The sequence below is a fragment of the Mustela putorius genome, unplaced genomic scaffold (assembly GCF_011764305.1).
Source record: "Mustela putorius furo isolate JIRA1106 unplaced genomic scaffold, ASM1176430v1.1 tig00003854_pilon_pilon_pilon, whole genome shotgun sequence".
Classification (NCBI taxonomy): Eukaryota; Metazoa; Chordata; class Mammalia; order Carnivora; family Mustelidae; genus Mustela; species Mustela putorius.
The window spans coordinates 4209257-4224616 of record NW_025422006.1 but is presented as its reverse complement, the minus strand read 5'-3'; the positions used below and the strand labels follow the sequence as shown (position 1 = coordinate 4224616).

At 43.5% G+C, this 15360-nt stretch overlaps 1 protein-coding gene across 3 annotated transcripts in view; it reads right to left on the bottom strand.

Annotated features, from left to right (window-relative positions):
* LOC101677624 (histone-arginine methyltransferase CARM1-like) overlaps positions 1 to 15360 on the bottom strand; it is a 255756-nt gene that overhangs the window by 111076 nt on the left and 129320 nt on the right. For all 3 annotated transcript variants that reach the window (XM_045065033.1, XM_045065032.1, XM_045065034.1), the window contains exons 3-4: positions 5811 to 5917; positions 4839 to 4943 (exon numbers count right to left, since the gene is read on the bottom strand). In XM_045065033.1, coding sequence (XP_044920968.1) covers positions 4839 to 4943; positions 5811 to 5917 — 212 coding nt within the window. The remainder of the gene's footprint in view (positions 1 to 4838; positions 4944 to 5810; positions 5918 to 15360) is intronic.

The window sequence follows — 15360 nt, the reverse complement described above, 5'->3', positions numbered from 1 at the left end:
ATGTGCTCTTTAGTTCCCTACATGGGCACTTGCAGGGCAGGCTCGGGGCTTATCCAGGGAGACTGGCTGTTCAGCATACAAATGGGTGGAAAAATTCAGTCTGTGGGGGAAAGAAATGGGAAGCTTTATTTGGCCACAGGTCCAAGCACTGTTCTCCAATCAGCACTAACAGCCATAAAGCTGCTATTATTTCTACCTGACATCTGTGTCTATTTCTAAATTGGTTCAGAACTCAGAGGGGGAAAGAGATATAATTAATTATCAGCCATGTGATTAATTATCACCTTCATAAACCCCAACAGATAGAAGTCTATTTTATTTCACTAGCAGACAAACCCCTTTCAGGCTGGCAGAAAAAGGATATTTTGCAAAATCAAATGAGGTTATAGATATGAGTGACCTTAAAGATGATCTGGTCCAGTATCTTCATTTTTATAGATGAAAAGATACACAAATGAAATGGTCAAGTGGCATAATCCATGTGAAAGTCTGTGAAGGCCTACGATGCAAATTATTCATATGACTGGTACTTTGGGAAGCAGTCTTTAGATGCTATAACCCCAGAATTAAAAGCAGATTATAGAAATATAGAAAATACATTACAGGTAATAGAAAATAGGTTACAGATTAAAACTAAGCAATTTTAGAGGCAGAGAAGTTTCCCTAAACAAAAGAATTACCTCCAGGTAATTCTACACAGCTTCAAACTGTGTAGAAGGGATCAATATTTTGGAGTTCTTATTGTTTGTTTTAATTAGCAAAAAATACCTTTGGTCAGTAAGACTACTTACCCACAATCCTGAATACCAACTAGAGTGTCAAAAGAAATAAGTGTTTCCCCTCTATCCTAATCCTGCACACCTGCCGTAATCAGGTCTTCCTTGTTAGGGATGTTTACTTCCTATCTGTTAACCAGGCAGGTCTCACAGGCAAGGCAAGGGTCCTGGGCACCTCAAGACATAAGACAAGAAATAGGAGACCTTGTGGCCAAACACAACCATTTCTTATCTTGTCTTTGCTTCCTACCATCGTCCTCACTCGCCAGAGTACCTAGGTCTGGCTTCTGGCAACTGTCTGATCCTGGGTCAGTGGGAGAGAGTCTGCCACACTCTGTCTCTCCCATTGAATAGAGCTATGAAATCGGGACAACATGCATGAAACAGATACTTGACGACTCTGAAAAGTGTACAGTAGCAGGTGGACTGGGAAACACCAGAATTCAGAATACTACCAAACTGAATCCTCTACCCCATCCATAGTCTGAAAGCAGCACATCAGAAATGGGAACCAGGGTACAGACCAAAGAGCTCCTGGAGATACCGTTTGGGCTCCGGCATCAACAAAGTAAACTGTAATCTCAAATATGGAGAAATACTCCGGTTCTCCCTTCCTCTTCTGTTTTCTTTCCCTTTCCCTCTCCCTCCTTGCTTCTCTTCTGTGTTCAAGCCCCCTGTGGTCTAATGGTAGTGACAGGATCTGTCTACACGAGCCAAAACCATGAGGGAGGGGAACCCACCACTGCAGTCAGTGGTGGTGTCATCCCCCAAAACCTGAGACCATCCCCCGCTGCCTTTTTTCTTTCTTTGTCCTCTTTTTGCTGGGCCAGTGCAGGCCAAGTCACAGAAATGCACGACAGAGTGAACTTTGTGGCCAGAGACTGACAAGTGATCCCAGGGAATTAGAAAGTACCAGGGAAACCATGGAGAGGAAGGAGCTTGGCAAAGCAGCTCCATAAAGTTTTCTTTAAAAAAAAAAAAAAAAATTCCGGGGCTCACCATCTATCTGTACATGCATGAATGTGATCTTAATTTGCATTATCAGTCCTTTGAGAACTCCGTCCGGGTGCCAGCCTGACCACCAGGTGACACACATGTGCAGCTTGAAATAGCACTGCCAAAGCCTTCAAAAAAACTTAGCTGACGTAAGAACCAGAGCTCTCAGAAGGCCACCTAGGGGTGTGGAACTCGCAGCCATAACGTAACCAAGTTGAATGACAACAACAACAAAAATATCAACATTCTCCCTAGGCTTGTTTCATTTATTTATTTGTTTGTTTGTTTGTTTATTTATTTTTAAGATTTTATTTATTTATTTGAGAGATAGAGATTACAAGTAGGCAGAGAGGCAGACAGAGAGAGAGGAGGAAGCAGGCTCCCTGCTAAGCAGGGAGACCAATGCGGGGCTCGATCCCAAGACCCTGGGATCATGACCTGAGCTGAAAGCAGAGACTTTAACCCATTGAGCCACCCAGGTGCCCCAACATTCTCCCTAGGCTTTAAATAAGACCTAGAATCTCAGAACATAATATTCAAGATGTACAGAATACAACCCAAAATTCCTTGCCATAAGAAGAGTCAGGAAAATTTCAGTTCCCTTGGGAAGGACAATCAACTGAAGCTAACAATAACACAGATGTGAGCATTATCTGACCAAACTATGATAAGAAGCTCCAACCAGCAATCATGAACACTGCTGAAGCCAATGGGTAAAAGAGAAAGTCCCAGGCAAGAAACAGATGACATAAACAAGAGTCAGGTGGAAATTTTGGAATTGAAAAATACAAACAAACAAACAAACCAAAAAAGACACCATCTCTGATGGGCTCAAGAGCAGAATGGAGATGACAGAGGAAAGAAAGCCAGTGGCAAATGAACTTCTAGCTGGGTGGCCATTTGTAACTACCTTTTCCTGCATTTTCTGTTTTAATTAACGACTGAGGCATAATAAACCACATCAAAATATAGTGCCCTAACCTGGAAACAATTTGTAATTTCTCTCACTTCCATGGGAGGGCTGGACAGCTTCTCTGCTGGTCTTGCCTACATACATTCATGTTTCCGCATTTAGCTGGAAGGATGGCTGGACTGGTGGCCCAAGATGGCCCCACGCATAAGAGTGGCAGTTGGTGCTGGGCTTTGACTGGTGTGTCTCAGTTCTCTTTAAGCAACCTTTCAGCCTCTGGTAGGCTAGACTGGGCTCCTTCATGTTATAGTAATCTCAGTGTTCCAAGAGGGTGAGGTCTAGAGCCACAAGGCCCCTTAAGACCTCGGGTCTGAAATCTATACAGTGTTAACCTCTGTCACAGTGTTTTGGTGAAAGCATATCAGAAGGATAGCATAGAGATAAAGGCAAAAAAAAAAAAAATCACACAATCTCTTGATGAAAGAGAAGCTATTAAGACTTTGCAAATCGGGGCATCTGGGTGGCTCGGTGGGTTAAGCCTCTGCTTTCGGCTCGGGTCATGATCTCAAGGTCCTGGGATCGACCCGGCATCGGGCTCTCTGCCCATCGGGGAGTCTGTTTCCCCCTCCCTCTCTCTGCCTGCTGCTTTGCCTATTTGTGGTCTCCCTGTCTGTGTCAAATAAAAAAATAAAATCTTTAAAAAAAAAAAAAACAATCTTGCAAATGGGCGCGGACACAGGGAGCCATGAGTCTTTAGGATCATTCTCTCCATGTCACACCACACCCTTTCAAGGGAGTTAGTGCTACAAATATCGAAGGCCATGGCCTGCAGTTTCTATGGCAGTGGAAGAGACAGTGAGACTCAGACAAGGTTAGTGTTTTGCCCAAGATCACACAGCGTGTCCGGAAGAAAACATAAAACTAAATCCCAGGACTATGGATTCCACCGACCAGTCCTCACTTCTTCTTCTTCTTCTCCTTTTCTTAAAAAAATATTTTATTTATTTATTTGACACAGACAGAAAGAGAACGAGCAGGGGGAAGGAGAGAGGGAGAAAAAGACTCCCCACTGAGCAGGGAGCCCGATGTGGGACTCTATCTCAGGACCCTGGGATCATGACCTGAGCCGAAGGCAGAGACTTAACCAACTGAGCCCCCCAGGAGCCCCAAGTTCTCACTTCCTGAAAGGAGCCACACGGTATTTTGAAGGCGGGCTATTTAAAAGGTGGAAGAATAATGGGCAACCCTGGGTAATGTGTTAGCAGCCATTCACTGTTCAGATCCATTTTGTGAAGGAAATCATGCAGGCACTTGTGGAGTCCGTGAAAAAAAAAAAAAACTGAAGTGAAGAGACTCGATAAGAGCTATTCATTATGTAGCAAGAGAGGTCCTGACCCGTTCAGGCCTCCCAGACCTAGTGCGTTCAGTCTCTTGCATTCCTGGCACTCAAAGCTTAATCTCTCCATGGAGGCAAAATTCACGTAATATAAAATGGACCATTACTCATTTTACATGGTAAAACTCAGTGTCATTTGGCACGCTTACCAGGTTATGTAACTGTTGTCTGCATCAAGTGTCAAGACATTTCTATCAGCCCAAAAGGAGAGCCTGCAGCCATGAAGCGCCGCTCCGTATTTCCTCCTCCCCCTCAAGGACTCCCCCCCCCCCCGTGGACTCTCCCTGGTGACTGTCCCCAGTCACCAGGAGTCTGCTTCCTTTATATGGATTTGCCTATTCTAGACGTTTCAGGTAAGTGGAATCATATGCATCAGTTTTTGTAACTTGTTTCACTTGCACATTCTGGAAGTTCATGGATGTTGATGGCTGGACCAGCACTGCACTATTTTTACGGACGAGGTAAATATGAATGCACCCACAACATTGCACTGTGTGGCTAGACCACATTGTGTTTATCCATTCACCAGCTGACGGGCATTTGGGGTTCTTTCCGCTTTCTGGCTAATCGTGAATAGTGCTGCTATAAACATTCAGGTACAAACAGTTGTTTGAATACCTGCTTTCAATTCTTGGGTGTATATAACCAGGAGTGGGATTGCTGGGTCATATGGTCATTCTATCCGAGCATAATCTGGATTCTGGTTTTTGACAAGGCTTCTTAAAATGGTTCGTGATTAAGAACACGCTGCCTGCATTACCTTGTCTCTGAAGTCAGTGTGGTTCTGGAGGATGGCTCTGTGGTAAGTGGCTGTCCTCACAAAATCCTGCATCATGTTCTGTTGCTGGGAAATGCAGCCATAAAACTGTAAGGAAAACAGAAGGACAGAGAGAGTCAACAACCCACAAGGCATCACCTCGATGAGCCCTCGGTTCTTGCAGCCACCTGGGTCAAGGTGGGCTGAGCCTAACGTGGAGGCCAGCTGAGGCTCTGAAAGGGGCAGGGACCTGTCCACGTTTGCCCTATTTGGAACGTCCAGAACTGTAAGCTGACCCCAGACCCCAAAAGGCCGCTCTGTGCAAGAGATCCAGGCCTAGATACTGACCAGATGCGTGCCCAGGGTCTCTTTTCAAAGCAGAGGCTATAAGAGAAGACAGACCGAGGGGAAACAGGGGTGAGAGAGAGAAAGAGCCCGGAGACAAAACGGAGTCTCCTGAGCCAAGAGAGAAAAGCAGGACTTGGACAGAGATGTGCAGCGAGGGCGGGACGGGGGAGCAGGTGGTGGTGACAGTTACGGTGACCAGGGAAGCCGGCTGGGGACGGGTGCACTCCAATCCGTGAATACTGAGTCACGAGTCTCAGCACTGCAACTGCCCCCCTCGGGTAGAGTTTGCTATGTTACAGGCACAAAGATAAATGTTTCACGTACAACCTCTAATCAAGTTAAATCATACAAATACCAGATGAATTTCATTCCCCAGACGACAAACTGAGGCTCAGAGAGATTCGGCCGCTTGTCCCCAAGTCCTGACAACTTGGGAAGTGAGAGCAACCCAGGGGCTGCTGCCGTGGCTGCTGCTCCGGGGATGGCATGGTGGGAAGGGCCAGGGCCACGCCCACTGCCGCCTCTCTGCCCTCCAGCCTCCCCAGGTTGTGTCCACAAGTGTGTCTGCAGGTGTGCATCACGTGGAAATGACTCCTTGCCCCCCCGGGGGGTAAAACATTTCCTGACCTGGAAGTACTGTACGGCAGATGCCTCTTCTGTCCGCTGGCTGAACACCGAGGATTCCTTTTTCTCCTTCCGGCATCTTTTCAGGGTGTTTGAAAATGAGCTGAGATCTGCGAGGATAAAAGGCAGACCGTTTCTACACCGAGGGCACCACACAACTGACCACTGCACTTTTACACAATTCTGAGAAACTACTAGAAGACTCAAAGGGCAAGTCCATGCCAGGACACACGTGACAAGGAATGGCAGGGTGGGAACGGGCGCCCCTCGGAGATGCGACAGGCTTCCTTGCACGTGCCAGCCATATCTGCATTCACCAGTGTCACCTTACACAGCATAACGGGACACTCGGAGCCCGGGCTCAGGGAATTCTCCTGGTCCTGTGCTCACAAAGCTTACAGGCTTATTCTCAGTGTGCGCTCTGGGGAAGGTGATTGTTGATGATAAGGAAAAAAAAAAATACATGTGAATACAAAATATACATATAATGAATAGATATACATATGTATGTATGTGTGTATATATATATATATATATATATATATATATATATAAAATCTCATTCTCTTGTCACAACAGTTTTTTTTTTCATATTTAGTATTCTCTAGGCATAGAGAGGAAAAGTAAAATAACTGAAGAGATGTTGAATACAAGGAAATGCTTTCTATTATTTGAGGGAAAGAAATACATAGATGACGGCTCAGAAAATCCCAGAAGTGTTATTGCTCAGAGATAGCTTTGTGACCTTAGAATGCTGACACCCTTGCCCAGAAGTCCTCACCACTGTGATCCTCTCTCTCTCCACCACTGGTGATGCGCCCAGGTCTCTCCCTCACAGTCGCGCTGGATTCTGGAGGACCACACACTCTCCATTCCCCGTGAGCTCCAGCCTCTCAGGCTTTGGCTGCCCTTGCACGCTACCCTGTACACCTCCTTGTGCCCCACGGCCTCCACACTCCCGCCATGCGGAATTCCTCGTGAATTCCCACATCAATCAGGCCCCCGCCTAGCTTCTTGACTTGAAACCCTCCAGTTCTTCTTTCTCTATTTTTTTAAATTTAAATTTATTTTTTCAGTGTTCTAAGATTCAATGCTTATGCACCACACCCAGTGTTCCATGCAATCCGTGCCCTCCTGAATACCCACCACCAGGCGCACCCATCCCCCCACTGCCTCCCTTCCAAAACCCTGTCTGTTTCTCAGAGTCCACAGTCTCTCATGCTTCATCTCCCCCTCCGATTTCCCCCAATTCACTTTTCCTTTCCTTCTCCTAATGTCCTCCATGCTATTCCTTATGCTCCATAAGTAAGTGAACCATATGATAACTGACTCTTTCTGCTTGACTTATTTTACTTGGTGTAATCTCTTCCAGTCCTGTCCATGTTGCTACAAAAGTTGGGTATTCATCCTTTCTGATGGAGGCATAATGCTCCATAGTGTATATGGACCACATCTTCCTCATCCATTCGTCCGTTGAAGGACATTTTGGTTCTTCCCACAGTTTGTCGACTGTGGCCATTGCTGCTATGAACATTGGGGTACAGGTGGCCCTTCTCGTCACTATGTCTGTATCTTCAGGGTAAAAATGGCTAACAGAGACATGAAAAAATTCTCATCATCACTAGCCATCAGGGAGATTCAAATCAAAACCACATTGAGATACCACCTTACACCAGTTAGAATGGCCAAAATAAGCTCTTCTCTTTAAATTCACTTTTGACATAAAATCCCTTTTCATTCCCCAAGATTCAGGTCAACCAGCCTTTCCTCACTGTTATGTTCTGGAATACCCACAGGCATGGAGGGCCTCAACACTTGATCAGAATCACCTGAAAATATTTTTTAAACTATGGATGCTTGACCCTCACCCCACACCTAGTAAGTCAATCAAAAAATAATAATTTGTGTATGACTTAATCATATGAAATTTTAAAACTTAGAAAAGGAAGCCAGAAATGAAAAATGATTCCTAGATATAACCATTAATATTATATTTTGGGATAAAATCTCCTAGTAATTTTTTTTCGTTGCTGTTTTACCTAATCTCTACATTACTTATAATAACAGCATCACAGTTTACTGCCAACACTTTTCATACAGAATCTCTCAACCACACTTACAGCTACAAAGCCCAGTAACTATAATGTCCTTTTGCTTCCATTTGTCCTATTTGTTCTCAGAGGTAACATCCGAGCCTTAGTAGATCTTAATTTCAACAAGGTTTTTAACTATGTTCCTTCAAATTTTGGACCTACTTATTTGCTTATCAAGTTCTATTGAGGGTCAAATGTACCAACCCTATAGAACTACAATTTTCTATATTTGCATTTTATTCCCTTTTAAAAATACTAGATAATGTTTGAAAACTTTGTCAGATAAAAACTTGCAACAAACTGGGTATAAAGGGAACACACCTCAACACCGCGAGGCCACAGGTGACAATCCTGCAGCTGACATCATAGCCCACGGTGAAACGCTGAAAGCTCTAAGACCAGAAGCAAGACAAGGGTGCTTACTCTCACCACTCCTATTCAGGGTAGCATTGGAAGTCCTACTCAGAGCAATTGTGCAATAAAAAGAAACAAAAGCCATTCAACTTGGAAAGGAAGAAGCAAAACTGTCTCTATTTGCAGACGACATGATATTATATATAGAAAATCCCAAAGGACCCCACCAAAAAACTATTATAGCCAACAAGTTTGTAGAGCTGCAAGACACAATATCAACATGCAAAAATAAGCTGTGTTTCTAAAACACCAACAACGAACTACTAGAAAGAGAAATGAAGACAGCAATCCCATTTAAGATGGCATCAGAAAGAATAAACTACTTAGGAATAAACAGAATCAAGGAGGTGATACCAGCTATCTGTTCTCTGAAAGCTGTAACACACTGGATGAAAAAAATTGAGGATGAGACAAAGAAGTGTAAATATATCCCATGCTCATGGATTGGAAGAATTCATATTAAACTGCTCATATACCCAAAGCAATCTGCAGTTTTAATGCCATTCCTATCTAAATTCCAATGACATTTTTCAGAAAAAGAAAAACAATCCTGAAGTGTGCCTGGGACTGCAAAACTCCTAATAGGCAAAGAAATCTTGAGAAAGAAGAACGAAGCTGGAAGCATCACACTTTCTGATTTCAAACTACATTGCCAAGCTACAGTAATTAAACAGTATGGTACTGTCATAAAAACAGACACATAGAATGGACCAGATTGGAGAGCCTCCGGCTTATACACTCAGTCACTTTACAACAAAGAAACCAAGAATATATAACAGGGAAAGGACAGTCTTTTTAACTGACGCTGGGAAAACTGGATGTCCACATGCAGAACAACGTGACCAGCCCTGTGTCTTACATCCTACGCAATAACCGACTCAAAATGGATCAAAGGGTTGCACACAAGATCTGAAACCGTAAGACTTCTAGAAGAACACAGGGATAAACACCTCAACACTGGTCTTGGTAATGATTTTTTGAATTTGACACCAAAAGCAAAGGCAACAACAGGAAAAATAAGTAAGTAGGAATACATCAAGCTAAAAAGATTCTGCCCAGCAAAGGAAACCATCAACAAAATAAAAAGGCAACTATTAAATGGGAGGAAATATTTGCAAATCACATATCTGATAAGAGGTTAATATCCAAAACACATAAAGAACTCACACAACTCAATAGCAGGAAAAAACCAAAAAACAAAAAACAAAAAAACCCAAAACAACCATTCTGACTAAAAAAATAGGCTAAGGGACTGAGCAGACTTTTTCCCAAAAACACAGATGGCCAACAGATACATAAAAAGATGCTCCGTATCACTAATCACCAGGTAAATGCAAATCAAAACCATAATGAGACATCACCTCACACTTGTTAGGCTGTCATCAAAGCGATAAAAAGTAACAAGTATCAGAGAGGATGTGGAGAAAAGGGAGTCCTTGGGCACTGTTGGCGGGAATGTATATTGGTGCAGCCCCTGTGAGATACATTATGGACGTTCCTTGAAAAATTAAAATAGTACCACTGTATGACCCAGCAGTCCCACTTCCGGGCATATATCCAAAGGAAGTGAAATCATTATCTCAAAGAGATAGCAGCACTCCCATGTGCATTTCAACATTATTCATAATGGCTAAGACATGGAAGTAGCCTAGTCTCTGTCAACAGATGAATGGATAAAGAGGTCTCACACACACACACACACACACACACACACACACGAGATATATTATATTATATCTACTTCCCCCAATGAAATATTATTCATCCATAATACAAAAGGAAACTCAGTCATATGGGACAACATGGATAGAATGTGATGGCATTAAATTAAATAAGGCAGAGGAAGACAAACAGAGTATGTTATCACTTATATGTGGACTCTTCTTTTAAAAAGTCAAACTCATAGAAACAAAGAGTAGAAAAGTGGTTGCCTTCAGCTGGAGGGCAGAAAAGAACAGGAAGAGGTTGGTAAAGGGATATAAATGTTTAGTTATAAGGGGTTATAAGATCTGAGGATCTAATCCATGACAGGGTGACTTTAGTTGCTAACAGTGTATGGTATAACTGAAATTTGTCGGGACAACAGAAATGTTCTCACCAAAAAATAAAATAATATTTCTCAGACATACTAAAACACCCTGGAAGATATTAGATGATACTAACTCCGCTCTAGTCTCTTGGCATGTCTCCAATTCCCTCTGAGCTCTTAGAGACTGCCAGCCATGGTCTGTGTCACCCATCTGTGCGTTCTCTGAGTCCTGGGCATGTACGCTGTTTGGGCTTTCAAAGCCTACAGTAAATTCAATTGTTCAACAAAGAGTCCTTTGAATATTCCAGCAATTACAAGTCTCCCTACTCTGGGGGGCATCTGAGATTTTAATACAGCCAAATATAATGGGCGCCTAATTTAGTAAACAGGATGTGTGACAAGTTGCAAAGTATCATTCTTAGTTCACAAACAAGATCATGACTATCAAGTAACACGGACAGTCTTACATCACTCACCAACGGTCTCCAAAGGAAAATGTAAAAGCTCCAACAAAGTTTAAGGTCACACCAGCATCCGCACAATACACAGACTTCCAAAATAGTCACTAAGTGGATAGATCAGCTCTACCACGTTTCTACTATAAAATATTGTACTGTTACATTACAGCCACTACAGTCACAACTCTATGAGAGTCTCTTATTTGACAAGTTTAAGATGTATTTATGGGATTTGGGAAATAAGGAGCATCCAGGGAAGTCGAGGAATCAGCATCAGTGAACTCTTGTCTATGGTGACTTCGGTCACAATGGCTCCCGGGAGAATGTTCTTCACAAGCTACCCTTGCTTTTATTTTAATGGTTAAACAGATGTGTGCAAAGAAAGGAAATGTCTGTGTTTCCATATAATGTATATTTTTTCTAAAAAGTACTTTCAAAAGGAAAACAAGTTTAATTGTTGATTTCTCCCTCCCTTCAGTGTTCAGAAGGACAGACTCTGGAGGACACTGTCTTAATCTGCTGCTCTAACAGAGTACCACAGACCGGGTGATTTTTAAACAACAGAATCCATTCCGCACAGGTCCAGGCTGGAAGTCCAAGGTCAAGGGACCAGCATGGTCCGGTTCTGGTGAGATACCTTTCCTGAGTGGTAGACCGCTAGCTTCCGGTTATGTCCTCACACGGTGGGAGTGGCAAGGGACCTCAGGTCTCTTTTATAGTCACATCCCAAAGGCTCTACCTTCAAACACCACCATCTAAAGATTAGGTTTCAAAATACGAGCTTTGGGGGAGACACCAACATTCCATCTACGGCAATGGTCCGTGCAAATCCAGAATGGGACACAACATAAGTAAGACACCTTCTCTTCCTTGGTTCTCCAAACTAGGGGGAGGGACTTTTGGTAAGAGGAATCTTTAAATCCAGCAGGCAACTTTGCCTTTGGAGAACATTTTGGCAAAAAGTTATTATTATTATTATTACTATTATTATTATTATTTTGTATAGAAAAGCCTTTCGATCTGCAGGGACCACTTGTTTAAAAGTAGCCATCATTGGCTCCTAGAGAAAAGAAAGGCATGCCGTTAGAACACAGTCAAATCTAAACGGACTTTCACATTTGCACATTGGCTCCTTTGGCCACTCAGGGCAGAAGAGGTAAGAGGACAGGGGTCAGAACCACTGCTCTGGAAGAAAAAGGTCCCCACTGGGTATATCCTGGAAGTCCGAAGTTGAGGGCAGAGTGTATGGATGGGGACACGACCTCAACGACAAATACAAGTCAAGTCCCTCTGACGTGGGGTCATGACTTCTGGGTAAAAGGGGAACTCCTTTCAAAGGACAGACTGTTCCATGCTGTTTGGGAAGAGGCTGGCCTGGTGGGACTGGCATTGTCATCACACTGTCGTCAGCTGCCATGTTTTCTCATGCTTCTCTGCAAACACAAAGATGTCGTTTTCTCTGTCCTGCACATATTAACCGTGCTGCCGCCATGACTCTGATTACTTTCCTTTGATGCTCAAGCTTGATTTCAGTTTCTCCCTAACAAGCCCTTACTTTTCCACTTCAGCATGAGCTATACTCACGGATCAAGAGACGATGGAGACTATTTCCTTAGTGTTGTTACTTCAAAAAGAGCCAGATTGAAGGGATATGGTTTTGTTTGCTCGCTTCTCTTAAATAGCTGCTGTTTACAAGTGATACTGTCTGTAGCGCTTTCCGTACAGTTTATTTACCAAGAGACGAGCATCTTTCTTTGCATGAAAGGGTACTACCTGCCTGACTGCATCAGCTGTTCAGGCCACATGTCCCAAAATTATACCAGAAAACACAACTGACAGTATGATAATCATGGTGTGGACTTAAAAAAAAAACACAAAACAATAATAATATGTCAAACTCTAAACACGGTTGCAGAAACTGCTTTTGGCTATCTTGATGAATTTACATACAGACTATTTTAATCTTCTCTAGCCCACCAGCTCAAGTTTACCAAATGGAGCTTATTTTATGGGGTACCTAAGGAAACAATTTCTTTCTTTTTTTTATTTATTTTTTTTTGTTGCGTTCAGTTAGCCACTGTGTAGTACCTGATTAGTTTCTGATGTAGTGCTCAATGATCCATTAGTTAAGTGTAACACCCAAGGCTCATCACAGCACATGTTCTCCTCAATACCCATCACTCTGTTACCCTCTCCCCATACCCTCCTCTCTTCTGAGACTCCCAGATTGTTTCTTGGGGTACATAGTCTCTCATGGTTCATCTTCCTCTCTGATTTCTCCCCCTTTGGATTCCCCCCCGCCCCGTCCCCTATCAGGAAAAAAGACAGTCTCTTCAACAAATGGTGTTGGAAAATCGGACAGCTATGTGCAGAAGAACGAAACTGGACCATTCCCTTACACCACACACAAAGATAAACTCAAAATGGATGATAGACCTCAATGGGAGACCAGAATCCATCAAAATCCTAGAGGAGGACACAGGCAATAACCTCTTGGACACCAGCCACAGCAACTTCTTTCAAGATACACCTCCAAAGGCAAGTGAAACAAAAGTGAAAATGAACCACTGGGACTTCATCAAGATAAAAATCTTCTGCACAGCAAAGGAAACAGTTGACCAGGCTGCAGCAGCCCACGGAATGGGAGAAGATACTTGCAAATACACTACCTAAGGAAGCAATTTCTTTCCTTGTTGTCAGGAGAAGACAGCAGTGCTGACCGCTTGCCCCCATTCAGTTCTCCTTCCCCTGGCTTCATGCTCTGGGTGTGTCCCCGCAGGATGGAAATGGCGTGGAGTCACTTGGGACACCCTGCGTGGATTCTTCCTATGCGGTCCGAGCTGGAGCAGCAGACAGTTTTATCAGGGCTCGTCCGAGCAGCATGAACGTGCTGCCGAGGGCTGCAATGCTGGTCTTCCCTCTGAATACAGCTGCCGAGTGAAATACAACACAAGGAGGGCCCTTTTTATGTCTCATACACGCTGATTTTCTTAGTCAAGGAGCAAAAGGACTCAGATGTAAAGCAGACTGAGTGGTTAACAGAGCATTATTATGAGACCCTAGATATTTCTATCGGGTGCATGAGAAACCAGAAAAATGAACAGCTTCACCAAACTTCAAGCTAATTTCTCCCTTATAGTGTTTCTGTCTCCTTCTGGCGGGGTGGGGGCGGGGGGAGACCAAACAAAAAAACAAAATAACTTGTCAGCATCCTGTGAAAGCAATTGCCAAATCAACCTCTCTTAAAACAAAAGTACTTATGCACTCCGAGAAACCGAATGCATTATTTGGCTTAGCTCTTCTTTCAAAGCCCGGCAGTTTGCAACAAAACCTGTAATTCATAATCCATATAACACTTACCTAACACTATTTTTGTCCTACTAAAACACGAGTACAAAGCACTGGAGAGGGCTCCTGGGGAATAGTTTGTTACTTGTCATATCTCTAAATGTTAAGAGTCTTATGCAAAAACAACTGGGTCACACATTTTGTCAAATTTCAGAGGCAATATTCATGCACGTCTTAAAAACCCATTAAACACTTGCTGAGATGATCAGCACTGACCTAAACATCAGTAAAAAAGTGAGCGTCACAATTTGTCAAGAATGTAGGTTGTGGAGGGACATTTGTTCGTTCGTTTGAATATTGAGCAAAGTCCCTCATCCCCGTGGGACCCCAGGCCTCTTGCCCTGACTCTCCACCCACACAGGGAAAGCCCACGATCTGAGAACTGTGTGGGCTCCAGGAAACAGAAGGCGCAGAGGACAGCCTTGGATGGAGGGATAACTGACTGAGCCTGAGCAGGAAAAAGAGCCTAAAGCAAGGACATAAGTGAAAACTCTTTTGTTGGCAAGTGGTGGAAATTCAACTAGGTTTAACTGAAATAGAAACGTTATGGTTCACAAAACTGAAAAATCAAGGATTAAAACTCTATTTTCAAGAATGGCTGTGCCTGGACGCTCGAATGATATTTTTAAGACACATCCTCTCTCTCTCTCTTTCTCTTCCTCCCTCCCTCTGTTTCTCAACTCTGTCTCTGTCTCTCTCTTTCTAGTTCTGTCTCTCTCTTTCTTATTCTGTACTTCTCTGTTTTGGCTTCATGCTCGGGAGGACAAGACAACCCCTTACGGAAAGAGACGACCACCAGCATCTCCACAAATACATTGCTACCATCTCGGCAAATCCTGTCTTCCCAAAATGTTCCAACAAATGCTCTAGACTGAGTTCCACTGAATCTTGTTAAATTAAAGACCCACCTTTGAATCGATCATTCCAGCCAGGGGTCCAGACTTGACAGACTTGAGTCAGCCCCATCTAAAACCAAAGGAAAACTGGGCTTCTGTGAGCAGAAGAAAAGAGAGTAAAGACAGGCCAAACCACAGCTGACCACTGCTAAGAGAGAAGGAGAATCACTACAAAGTGGAAACAGGCCAAGGAGAAGTGAGAAACTCTGTGTGCTTCAGGGGGCAAACTGGGGAAGGAGGTGAGCCATGGAACACAGACATTCAGCGGCTTGACTTCTGACATCTTTGAGCTGGGGCTGGCCTCACCCCAGGCTG